This window comes from Lepidochelys kempii, chromosome 10 (assembly GCF_965140265.1).
Source record: "Lepidochelys kempii isolate rLepKem1 chromosome 10, rLepKem1.hap2, whole genome shotgun sequence".
In the NCBI taxonomy this organism is placed as follows: domain Eukaryota; kingdom Metazoa; phylum Chordata; order Testudines; family Cheloniidae; genus Lepidochelys; species Lepidochelys kempii.
In genome coordinates, this window is record NC_133265.1 from 5,659,117 (window position 1) to 5,672,776 (window position 13,660).

The window sequence follows — 13,660 nt, forward strand, 5'->3', positions numbered from 1 at the left end:
CAAAAATAACAATTAGAAGGGGGGTTTTGTGGTACATAGGAATGAGCCCCGCTGTTCCTGGAGCGCTGGCATGCACTTTACAGTCAAACTTGGCAAAACAAACAACAACAAAAAAAGGTAATTAGCCACCCTCCCCAACACACACACACACACACACACACACCTCTCTCTTTGTAAACAGGAGTCGCCCCCTGTGTAAACACACATCAGACGGTCGCACCTTTCAACCTTTAAAAAGATCAATTCATTTTCGTTTGGCTTGATTTCTCCACTGAAACAAACAGCTGGACGGATCGATACATTTTCACTAGGGAAGTTTTTGCAGCCGGGCGATCTTTTTTAAGAAAAGGGCCGGCAGCTGCCAAGGTCCCATTTCCCGAGAAATGACCCTGTCCATATTGCACCTAAAGACACGCCAGAACCACGCTCTCTGAGGATCCGTTTTGCACTCCGTGCCGGTCTAGTTTTGACTCTTCGCGGAGTTTCTCCTGGAGTCCTGTGAGTGTAACACACTGAACTTAAGCCGCGAGCCAGGTATAACTTAACCCTTCATCCTCCTGCCAACTCGGCTAGGATCCCAACGTTGCAAATGGCCCTTCTGACACACATTCAACCTTCCACAAGCCCCTCAACACATTTCCCTGCCGTCTACACGCTGCGTTCTCTCCCAGGGCTGCAGCTTTCTGATGCAAACGTAGTTTCTGCGGATGTGATCATTGATAACCCAAGGGTAATAGTCTTCAAAACAAAGAAGCCTGTTACTTTCAGCTTACTCCGACATCTTTTCTTATGGATACTTTAGCTTCCAATCCCAGCACTGCAGAATATTTACTGCACCTCTTCCTACATACCTTATATCCAGCCCTGGGGCGGGGGGGGGGGGAACAGATGTGATCAGTTTGGTTTAGAAAGGGTCTAAATTGACAGTAAAACATGCTCTCACTCTGAAATCGACGGGTAACCCGCCCCCTGCACACACACATAGACAAACCCGCAACGAGCACAAATCCGTAGTTAAAACCAGGGACTCATACAACAGGAGGGGGGAAACCCCCCTCTTTTGCTCTCTTTTCATTTGTGTCGAATAAAAGGGATGTCCTTCTTAGCCTGGGCATGCCAGGAGCTTAGCCTGTGTCAAGGGCACCAGTAGGAATCCCACTGAAAAGACCCCCAGGAATAGAGTTAATGCCAATTTCAGCCACTGAGGAGCAGAGGGGGACCCTGCTTTCTGGAGGCGCAGGGTGCTAAACCAGCCTGCAGCATTTCGAGCCTTTGCCCCTGAAACTACCGCTCAGTGTGGATGCAAAGAACTAAAACGAATCGAACCAGCCACTTCCTATCTCTACCCTCCTCTCCCCAAAATCAAGACATTCTTCAAAACCTCCGCAGGTGAGCGTGGTCCTCCTGCAGCAAAAAGGAGCCGCACACCAGCCAACCCGCCACTCGCTTGACACTGGGGGGGGAGGGGGGGTGCTCATTCCCTTCCTAAAAAGCCAGCCGGACGCGCGCAGGGGAGCCCACAGCCCCGAGCTCTCACGTGGGGCTCTGAAAGGGCAAACCATAATAAAGGCGACAGGGGGACGCGCTCGCTTTAAGAGCGGAGGGGGCGGGGCGAGGGATGCAGATGCCAAGGGCCCAGTCCCACCAATCGGGCCGGGGGCGGTAGGCGGGGCCGCTCGCCCTCGGCTTAAAGAAACTTGTGGCCGGGGGCCGGAGGCTCGCAGAGGAGCGGAGCGCGCCGGGTGCAGCCGCGGCGCGGACAGAGCCAGAGAGAGGGCGGCAGCGGCGGGCACATCTGGGGCGCATCTGGCCGGCGCTGCCGCATCCCGGGGAGGCGCCCCGCGCCGGGACGGGGACCCCGCGGCTGTCCTGTGGCCCCTTTCGGTGCCCGCGGGCGGGGTCCCAGCCTGCAGCGCCGCCCCTGCCCCGGGTCCCCCCCGCCCCAGCCGCCCGGCGCAGCCCCGCCGCCCGCCCCCCACCCATGCTCACCATGACCGAGGAGCACGACAAAGCCCTGGAGCCGCCCTGCAGCCCGGCGGGCACCGCCAGCTCCATGTCCCACGTGGACTCGGACTCCGACTCGCCCCTGTCCCCCGCCGGCTCGGAGGGGCTGGGCTGCGCCCCGCCGGCCCCCGCCCCGCGCCCGCCCGCCGGCCCCAAGGGGGAGCCGGCCGAGGTGGACGAGCGCTTCCCCGCCTGCATCCGGGACGCCGTGTCGCAGGTGCTGAAGGGCTACGACTGGAGCCTGGTGCCCATGCCCGTGCGGGGCAACGGATCGCTCAAGGCCAAGCCCCACGTCAAGCGGCCCATGAACGCCTTCATGGTGTGGGCGCAGGCCGCCCGCAGGAAGCTGGCCGACCAGTACCCGCATCTGCACAACGCCGAGCTCAGCAAGACCCTGGGCAAGCTCTGGCGGTGAGTGGGGGGCCGGGCTGGGGCTGGGGCTGGGGCGAGCCGGGGCGAAGGGACCCCTGCAGGGTCCGGCTCCGCCAGCTGCGCTCCGGGAGGGAGCCTGCATCACACCCACGGCTGGCACACGCGCCGGGCGCCTCGGCCCCACGCGCGGCATACAGCCTGCCTCGTGCCAACCAGCGGGCGCCACGTATGGCCCGGGCGCGGCTTGCACGCGCGGGCCCCCCGGCACCTGGGCATCACAAACAGCACACCGGCCTCCAACAAGGACTCGTGCACCGCATGCGACGCGCGCGCCTGCCACCCTGCCCGCCACATGCATGATGCCTGTCGCACCCACACCCTGTCCGGACACACGCAGACTGTGCCCACGCACATGCACCATGCGCGCACCCTCCTCAACACGTCTGGCCTGGAGTAGTTTTTCCGCAGCGCCGCGCCGCGCCGCGTGGGGTGTGGAGATCAGACACCAGAGGCTAGTGGGCGACCCTTAGACCCCTTTACTCTGGAATTCTAGAAGCTTAAGATGCAGAGGCCCCAGGAGTTCATCTCTACTGCAGGGCACAGTTGTCCCCCTAGGATTAATAAGGGGCTGAGGTCAAACTAGTTAGGAAAGTCTCAGAAGAGGGGGCTTCTACCTCGTCCTTTTTTTTGGAGACGCTTGGCCAGCTGTAATCCTTGAAGAAAGCCAGAGAATGGGACGTGAATGGAGGGTCCCTAACTAAGGACCTGTGGGATGTTAATAGAGGAGGAGCTCGCTGCTCCCCGGAGTGCTCAGCGGGGCTGAGTTACCATGTTTGCACTTCAGAGGAAGGGTTTAGTCCCTGTTTTGTGCAGCAGGGGGGAATTGTCTGTATTAGTACAAAGACAAGATAGAGAACCCAAGAACTCAAGGGGCCAAAGTTACCTGCAGCTACCTTGTTCCTGAACAATTGGACCTATAGCTTTCTTCAGTAATAGTGGGGGGGGGGGACATATCCTGGCAAAGAGCACCAGTAGGTCTGCTCGTTGTAGGCGAGTCCGGAAGGTTAGATTCTGGTGGAATTTTTCAGGCTGGACCTGGGGGGGGGGGGGGAGAGACACAGATCTCTCAAGCTGTGGACCCCCGAAAAAGAGGGTTGCTGTAGGGAATTGTCTTTTGTGAGTTTCTTCCCCTGACCAAAACATTCTTGTGAAACTTCAGACAATTGAAAATGAACCCATCGCGATTAGGCTCAACGTGTAGCACAGAGCAAATGATAAATCCATCATTCAGGTTCTGGGCCCTCTTACAAAATACTAATAAAATGCCTAACTCTTTAAGGCGCCACTGAGATTTCTGCTTGAATGAAGCATGGGCCCAGTCCTGCTCCTGTTTAAATAAGTGAGAGTTTTGCCGTCCTGCTCCTATCAAAGTCAATGAGAGTTTTGCCACATCCTCCTGTGGGAGTAGGACTGGACTTTCTGAGTATTCCTATCTGTGGATGAGACTAGTGACATGAACAGACAAACCAAATTCAATCTTATTCGACAGGAATGGCCAAAGCTGGGGTGGATTGTTCCCCATTGAAGGGCATGGCTGGGATGGTTGCGTTGTAGTACGCTCTCAAACTTCCAGCCGTTAGACTCCGAGTCTCTCTTCAGCAGAGCTGATTGCTAATGAATGAACTGGGTGCTTCATGTGGCTGCCTTATGGTCGAATTCACTGCAGTCCAGAGCAATGAAAGGACTGTTAAAAGAAAGTGGGTGCAGGATTCTTCTTGGCGCCCAGCATCATAATTAAATACTTGCTCCTTTTCCTTCTCCAACTTTCTCCATGGGTGGATTCTCTGATTGTATTTCTACTACAAGGAAATGTTTGGGGGTTTTTAGCCGTAACTTCACAGTGGCGTTTTTGTAATATTTGTCTTGCTCGTTTGTGTATTTAACCAACTTTACAATGAATTATGTAATGCAATTATAGCTTTTTATATCATTTTTAATAGACGGCTGTTTTCTTCAGCTTCTTTTCGTTCTTCCAACACAAATGTATTTATACTCAACATTCATTTTATGTTTAACTTTATTTGTCTAGTACTAATAGTTTACTGGAAAACATCTAGGTGAGAAATTTTTTTAATGCTTTCAAATGGTGCCTTTGGCAAGTCAGACTATATATAAGCTTTTTCTTTATGTCCAGCATAGATTTAAAAAAAAAAATTAGTTCTTTACGATTGCACACAAAGTGAAACATCCTGCATTTGTTCTGATGAGCAGTATTCCTACATTAAACAACTATGGTTTGGGTAATCGGCAGGAAGTTTTCAAATAGGAGCTCCAGAGGAAATAAAAACTTTAAATGAAATAGTCTCATTTATATTGATTGGTTCTTTGTAAGCAACAACCACTCAAACAGAACTGGAGATGATCAGAAATGATTAAGTTATATTAGTGCAGCATGATTTACATGTGAAATATAGCAATAATATTTAGGAGCAGGATGTGGAATTAAATTTAAAATAAAAAACAGCATTTTCCCCTGTTAGCAATATCCAGAGTAGGTGCTTTAACAGCTTTTTAGCTATTTGCAATACATGCAACAAGTAAAACAAATTGTAATTTATTACAAGTGAAAACTTTATTTTGTGACTTAATTTTTTGGTTTGCTGAATCAATGCATGTAAGCTAGAGATAGAAATGTTTGAAAACATGATAGACATTTGTAGTTTTGCTTTTTAAGCAACATGTAACTTACTGTTTTTTTTCCTCTTAAAATATAAAACAGTTTGTTAAGTGAAAATGAAAAACGTCCCTTTGTGGAAGAAGCCGAGAGGCTCCGGGTTCAGCACAAGAAGGATCATCCGGATTATAAATACCAGCCCCGGAGGAGGAAAAGTGTAAAAGCTGGCCAGAGCGATTCTGATTCAGGAGCGGAGCTCAGCCATCATGGAGGGAGCCAGATCTACAAAGCAGACACCGGGCTAGGAGGTGTAGGAGATTCTCACCATCACAATGATCACACAGGTAAGGAGTCTGGATTCTTACCGAGTCTTCTTGAAACTTGCAAAGATTTATTATCCCAGGAGAACAGTCAGGTTCTATAATAAACAAAAGGGAAAACTCCTGCCTTCAGGGCTAGCCCTGATAACACTTCCACACACGCTTTACTGCAAGTAGCCCTTGGAAGTCTGCTTGTGTGTGCAGGATTGGGACCTTACAGCGTGATACTCTGAGCAGTTCCCTTGAAGACAGTGGAAGGTCCCAGATACCTTGGTGATGTGTGTGATGTAAGAACATCCATAGACAGGGCTGAATCCTATTTATTAGAAAATAAATAAATCTCTATTTTCAAACTGTCACTAACATATCAGCGGGGGGAGGGGAGATTTAACAGATATAATCAGAGTTAATTATTAGCTGGTAGCTTTGAAGATGCCTCAAGAAAAAGCCCTAGAGATCAAGACAACTAATCTCATCCCATCCCTTCTGGATTCTGAAGTGGAGCTTTGAATTGGCAAACTTTTAGTGTTGATAGATTCCAAAAGTATTGCTAATGTCCTGTAATTTCAGACGTGTTTGTTCTCTCTCTTATGAACCTTGTCTGCAAGATTTTCCTCCCCCGCTCCCTTCTCTTGAAGTTTGCACTCATATGGGTTTTTACATACAGAATAAGAGTTTCATTTACTGCCTTGTAAAGAAAGTCTGAACCATTTCCATTGACGTGAAACTCAGTTGCACTTTCTGGTCGAGGAATTTAGTTTTAGACGTCATTGCCTCTCCAAAGAGTTCATGGAGTACTTCTGCAGTAACCCCACCGAAGTATTAAACTTGGGCTCAGTGGCTGCGGAGTCCAGTGCAGAAGTAATCTGCAGCTAGTGTTAATCAACATAGTGCCACTGAAGCCAGTTTATATCCACTGAGGATCTGGCTCACTCGCTGTGGTGACATCTGCCCATCTTTTAACGTGTTTTCTTGGTACAATGTTTTATTTAAAGATCCAGTGTTTGAGTTTCTAAATAGCTAAAAGATGCTAAACTGCCTGTCCCCTCCCCTCTCCCGCCCCCAAATATCCATCAAATCCTTTAATTTTAAAAATGTGCTTTTGTCTTTAGGGCAAACTCATGGACCACCCACCCCTCCTACCACCCCTAAAACGGATCTTCATCATGGGAGCAAGCAAGAGCTGAAACACGAGGGGCGCCGCCTAGTGGAGAGCGGCCGCCAGAACATAGACTTCAGCAATGTGGACATCTCGGAACTAAGCAGCGAGGTCATTAACATGGAGACCTTTGACGTGCGTGAGCTTGACCAGTACTTGCCTCTGAATGGCCATTCCGCCATGCCGGCTGACCACGGGCAGAACTCCTCAGCAGGGTCTTACGGCCCTTCCTATTCCCATTCAGCCAACGGTGCCAGTGGAGCAGCCCAAGTCTGGACTCACAAAAGCCCATCCTCCGTGTCCCCTACTTTAAATGAAACCAGCCAGCAGAGACCACACATCAAAACGGAGCAACTCAGCCCAAGTCATTACAGCGACCAATCCCATGGGTCTCCAACTCACTCCGACTACGGTTCCTATAGTGCACAGGCTTGTGCCACCACGGCTTCCACCGCCACAGCGGCTGCCTCTTTCTCCAGCTCGCAGTGCGACTACACAGACCTCCAGAGTTCTAATTACTACAACCCTTACTCCGGGTATCCCTCCAGCATTTACCAGTATCCGTATTTCCATTCCTCACGGCGCCCCTACGCCACACCCATTCTGAACGGCTTGTCCATCCCTCCCGCTCACAGCCCCACTGCTAACTGGGACCAGCCTGTCTACACAACCCTGACGAGGCCTTAGAGGACGGAAGGAGTCTGAGGGGTCTTCCCAAAACTATATGCACTAATGAAGGAATGAAGGAAAAACAAAGTGGAGTCCTGTGGCAATTCCCTAAGTGCCTGCTGAGCCACTGGGAACTCTATTCATTGTGACTGGATGTCCGCTTGCTTCGAAATCTCCAAACTTTTAAAAGACAGAGTTCTATTTTTCTTTAATGAAAACAAAACCTAACGGACAGAAAATTCCTTTTGAATAAATGAAGGACAAAACGATTTGACTCCTCTGTGAGGACTGAAGCGAACTTACTAGTTTTTGAACGTCTGAGTGCAAAAATGGAAAAAAGATGTACAAGACTTTAAGGGTCTATTGCAATGTGAGATACGGACCAACCTTGGAGGCAAGAACTCACTAGGACCAATTAATATATACAAAAAAATTCAGCTATTACATATAACGATCTTGTGGGAACATATCAGAGTCGGCTAGGACCAACCAATTAAATGTCTGAGGTGTGTGTTTTAGTCAAGAGTTCTTCTAAGCAAGGTTTGGCTGTAGTTAACATTCATTTTTGTTTTTTGGAAGCTTAAAAGTGTTTGGGTGTTGGGGATTTTTGTTTTGTTTTGTTTTTTTGGAAATCTGTTTAATATGTATTTATGTTCTGTTTTATTTTGTCTTTTTAATTAATGAAGTAATTTTTGTGCAAAAAGTAGAATTTTAAAAAAAAATTTAAAGATGGGGCAGAGGGAAGCATAAAAAAATAGTGGAGACGATCCAATAAAATGGTGGCCTGAGTATATTTTTTAACCACTGCAGAATTGTGTTTGAGAGAGAGGCTGAAATAATCAGTATGTCACAAGCAACCAGTCATGAATGTGAAATTGACACACAAATCTAAAACAATAAAAGGAAGGGGGTGGGGAAGCAGTTATGGGCTTGGTGCAAAAGTTACTAATTAAATTCAACAGCTGAATGATTGGAAAAAGGACCAGGACAGCAGGGATTTTCCTTGCCAGCTGCTTTCAAGATATTAAATTGGATTTGAAGGCGTCACTGAATCTTTGTACACTTTCAGAACCAAGGCTAGTTTATAGAAAGGTGTAATTTAATGAGAAATTATGGACTGAGTTCCACTTTAATTTTGGCTTCTAGGGACCAGATGTCATCCATCAAGCTGTGAAACTAAAACCTCCACTAAATTTTTTTAGGTACTTAGGTTTAGACTAATATTTCATTGATATATTTCTACTTCTTCCATTGTATGCTGAGCATATAATAACCATCTATTTTATGGTAACTTGTGCCTTTAAAAACTTTGTAAATCTTAAACACATTTCAGAGGTTATCTTCTTTTTACCTTTTCTATGTTTCCTACTCTTTTTTCTAAAAGTATTTTTTGCATATTTCCTTTTGGGGATGTGGGGGTGGGGGAAGTTACAGAAAACTCATTTTTATGCAATCTATTTTTCTGTATAAAGTTTGAAGACTTCAGCTGTTACTTGTTCTGTTCACTAGCTTCTGACTAAGCAATGCTAACTTTTGTACAGATCAGTTTGATAAAATTAAAAAAATTGCTTTTTATCAACCACATGTTGTGTTTTCATTATATTAAAAAAATTCTGTGCGCTTAAAAGAAACTCAGAACTGATTTAACTGCAGTTAAAGTGAAACAACATTGACCAGGGAATTTCTTGTTGCTTTCATAAACATCCCTCCCCCCCTCCTACCACCACTTTACCAGCATTTAGAGAAGCTGGGGCTGAGTCTGGACATCTTTACTCAATTGAGTAAACCTTTTTTGTACAGAATCATCAAGGGTTTCAGTGGAAATACTCACATGAGTAAAGATTTTTCAGGATTGAATATCCTGGTTGTAAACCAAGGTCATTTTGTTCTACATAGTATATAGGAATTTTAAAGAGTAACAGATTCTGTTGTCTGGCTGGTGAGCTCTTGTAAATACCTCTTAATTAGGACAGCAACAAAATTATATGTTGCATTTAGTGGTTTTTTTAAATACAGTCATTAAAACAGTTACATTTTGTGACTTTTTTTTAAAAAAAAAACACATTTCAATTTGGTCATACTAGTTTAGGCAAACTGGGGCAAGATTTTTCAGGCTGGAGCATAATTGGGAAGAAGGGTTTTTGGAAACGGTGTGTGGAATTCACAAAAGCTTCTGCCTGGGAATCACAGAAACATGCTATAGACTTGGTTTCAAGGCAACCCTGGAAAATCTTTTAAATTAGGAAAACAAATGTGATGACAATTAATGAACGTAGAGAATATTAATAAAGTTTGTGAACAGAGCCCCAAAGTGAATTTGCTGGTTGCAGTGGCTGCCAAGAGCTGTCTTGCCAAAGCATCTGTAACAGGACACCATTTTCTCTGTGCTCGTTTACAAAACTGCTGGCAAAATTACTTTATTACGCTGTAAGCCAAAGCTCTTCTGCAGCTTTAGGAAGAGACATTTCCCCCCCTCCTGTTTACAACATGAGCTTCAAGCCATATACTAGCTATGTTTCCACAGTATGCATCCGATGAACTGAGCTGTAGCTCACGAAAGCTCATGCTCAAATAAATTGGTTAGTCTCTAAGGTGCCACAAATACTCCTTTTCTTTTTGCATATACTAGCTATTGTTAGCACTGAGCAAGACTGAGATCATTCAACTCTACAGAAGAGCAGGCAATAGTGTCTCTTTAAGGGAATGAACAGCACTTTCCTCTGTAGTTACCTTTTAAAAAAAAAAATCATGTAATCGGATGGCATCGTTTGTGCCATTCGTATTACAAACTGCAGTCCCCAAACATCTCTCGTTGCAGTCAATGGCAAAAGCCACCAGGATTAAATAGAGTTCTCCACTTTAAATAGAGAACTTTAAAAAATGCCTGTGTATGCCCAGATCCTTGTAGCTGTGAATCAACATAGCGCCACTAGGTTTGCTCCAGTGGAAGATCTGTCCCACAACATACAATTGACTATGCCGGGAGCTTGGAACGCCAATGCCATCCTCTCCTCCCCACCCCCAAACCTGCAGTCTTGGTATGACTCAACCATTTGTAAGCGCCCAAGAACAGGAATGGGCGCACTAGGAACATTTGGTCACAAGGACCCAATCCTGCGAAGTGCTGGGCATCCTAAAGTCTCCCTGACTTTAAGGACAGCTAAGGGGCCTCTGCTCTGTACAGGACTGGGCCCAACGTATAGACCCAAGCAAACTCGAATGGTATCTTTTTGTGGTGTAGGTGAAAGCGACTTTGGTAATCTGAACAAATGCACACCTGCCCTACACAGCTTAACTCCTGTGTGTCTTCTGTTGTGCTTCTCATCAGTAGATCGCACAGCACTTCACAAAGAAGGTCAGTATCATTAAAGCATGTTACAGATGCGGACACTGGCACAGAGAGGGTAAGTGACTTGCCCAAGGTCATCCAGCTAGCCATTGGCAGAGCTGGGAAACGAACCCAGGTCTCCTGAGTTCCAGTCCAGTGCACTATCCCACAGGCAAAGCTGCCTCATGTAGAATCATAGAGTTGGAAGGGACCTCAGGAGATCATCTTGTCCAACCCCCTGCTCAAAGCAGGACCAATCCTCAATTTTTGCCCCAGATCCATAAATGGCCCCCTCAAGGATTGAACTCACAACCCTGGGTTTAGCAGGCCAATGCTCAAACCACCGAGCTATCTAGATGCTCTATTTAAATTTCTCTGCCTCCACTTGCTCCCTTCCTATGAGTATATCTTAATGTCTGAAAGCACAGCAGTGACTTTCTGGCATTGAAATACATCTCTACAGCTTGAGTAAAATCCCCTTGACTCTGGCAGAAATCATGTTTCTTGCCTAATCCTGGGATAGGAGCTTCTGCCTCAAGTCAAGAGGGGCAGGGGTATGCCTTGTAGGGCACCCAGGCACGTAGTAAAAGACAATGGACAATATGTTATGACAAAAAGTCATTGTTTCGCACCATGGCTGGTGGAAATAGCGACTGAGGACTCATCAGAAGTTACTTTCTGTGCTGCTACGGGTTACACTATGCTCCAAAGGCAATGTTTATTCTCATGTAAACAAGAAAGAACACCAGTGAAACACTAAAACAGGGAATACACCCATTAATGCAACAAGATGTTTAGGGCCAAGTTCTGATGCCTTTACTCCAGTTCACCCCAAGAGCAGTCCTACTGAAATCAGTGGGGCTGACTGTGGAATACAGTTCTACTTAAAATGAGCCAGGTTATGAGAATTTGGCCCCTTACAAGATAAAAAACACAGGGCCAAATTCATCTTTTTGGATTCAATATCAGAGATGAGTTTGGCACATCGCTTTTAGCTAGACAGACCTGTTTACAGAAGTGCATATATTTAATGTAGTCCCAAAAGTTTTGTTTTGTTAAAGTTTGTTGCATTAAAAGGATCAGTAAGCCACACAGATTTCTCCCTGAGAAGGTAGCTCGCCTTTAGCTCAAGCCTATGTTTGAGCTGAACATATTACCCATGTCTCTCAACAAATGGGTAACGTTGGCTCAGATCAATGGGATTTTTGCCTGTATGAGGGCAGCAGGAGCAGGTCATCAGGTGTGAAATTATAGCACACCCCAAAAGAGAATGATATCACTGCAAATATTGATTGGCTGATGCTTTGACAACATTCTGGGAAGTACCATCTTCTCGAGAAAGACACAGATGGGGGGTTTCCAGACATCTTGGATTCCCCCTCTTTTAGTCTATTTCTAACCAGCAGAGCCAGGAAAATGCCACATTTTCCCCACAGATATCCATTTAAATGAATTTGTGTTGGGATGTGCTCCGGGCCCCTTTGGTATTTGGTTTCCAAAAACATTTCACGGGTCGAGTTTAGCCTCACTAATATTTACAAATTTTAAATTTGCATTCATGAATATTCACACCCAAAGTGCTCATTATAAGTTATGGTGGCTGAGCTCCTCAAAGGGATTTAGGCACTTAAGTCCTATTGAAATTAATGGGCATTAGGCACCTAAATACCTTTGAGTATCTGAGCCACTTATCTATTTAAGGAGTGAAACAATACCATGTGACTTACATAACCAGTCATAATTTACCAATGCAGCTCTAATTTTGAATATCTAATACTGAATATTTATATCAAACTCTTCCTGGTCAGCCCAGAGAGTCACAAATATTCACACCACATAAAATTCAAGGAAGTTGTAAGACGGTTGTTGGTCAAGCTTCTTAACAGTCTAAATTCATGGGATTACTTACTTATTCCTAGTGAATTACACAAAATAATATATTCAAATGGATACTTTTCAGAGCACCAGAAGTACATCCTCCGTACCTAGATTCACACTCAGAGATATAATATGCACATTTTATGTTCCTCGGAAAGCTCTACAGATTTGTGGTTTATATATATTTTATACAGCTCTTTCTTTTATCTAATCTTACATATAAATGCAACCAGCAGAAGTTACTTGGACTGAGTCAATAGTTCAGCTCAGATCTATGAAGGCTATGGTCTACCTAGAGCTAAATTTTGACGTCTGTTACACAGTTAAAAGAAAAGGAGGACTTGTGGCACCTTAGAGACTAACAAATTTATTTGAGCATAAGCTTTTGTGAGCTACAGCTCTAGGGTACAGATGTGGGGACCTGCATGAAAAACCCCCTAAGCTTATTTTTACCAGCTTAGTTTAGAACTTCCCCAAGGTACAAACTATTTTACCTTTTGCCCTTGGACTTTATTGCTGCCACCACCAAGCATCTAACAAATATATAACAGGGAAAGAGCCTGCTTGGAAACGTCTTTCCCCGCAAAATCCTCCCAAACCCTACACCCCCTTTCCTGGGGAAGGCTTGATAAAAATCCTCACCAATTTGCATAGGTGAACACAGACCCAAACCCTTGGAGCTTAAGAACAATGAAAAAGCAATCAGGTTCTTAAAAGAAGAATTTTAATTGAAGAAAAAGTAAAAGAATCACCTCTGTAACATCAGGATGGTAAATACCTTACAGGGTAATCAGATTCAAAACATAGAGAATCCGAAAGCTTATGCTCAAATAAATTTGTTAGTCTCTAAGGTGCCACAAGTACTCCTTTTCTTTTGGTGAATACAGACTAACACGGCTGCTACTCTGAAACCTGTTACACAGTTGTAATTCTGGAGCCACTCCACTGAAGTCAATGAGCTCAGGTGTAACAGAGATCAGATTTTTGACCTCAGGCTATTATCAATAAAGAGTTCTTGAGTTAATCACAGGAAAAAACAAGATACATGTTCCTCTTTTCTTTGTACTGACAATAATGAATGTTTGCTCTTTTATCTTAGCTGGACAGAATGTACCATTAAGTAAGAAAGAGGAAATTAGTTTTATAGACCACACCCACATTTCTCTAGATGGGAAAAAAAGTCCCTTCCAGTCCTCTATATTATCATTTTTCCTGGAATGATATCAGCTTTCATTGCACATTTTTTACAGTTAGGT

The 13,660-nt window shown here is 45.4% G+C and overlaps 1 protein-coding gene across 1 annotated transcript; it reads left to right on the forward strand.

Moving 5' to 3' along the window:
* Positions 1-1,702: 1,702 nt before the first annotated feature.
* On the forward strand, positions 1,703-7,270 carry SOX8 (SRY-box transcription factor 8). The gene is made up of 3 exons (XM_073361770.1): positions 1,703-2,415; positions 5,156-5,394; positions 6,483-7,270. Exons 1-3 carry the CDS (start codon positions 1,982-1,984, stop codon positions 7,214-7,216), a joined length of 1,407 nt encoding a protein of 468 aa, XP_073217871.1. The 5' UTR covers positions 1,703-1,981; the 3' UTR covers positions 7,217-7,270.
* The last annotated feature ends 6,390 nt before the right edge of the window (positions 7,271-13,660 follow it).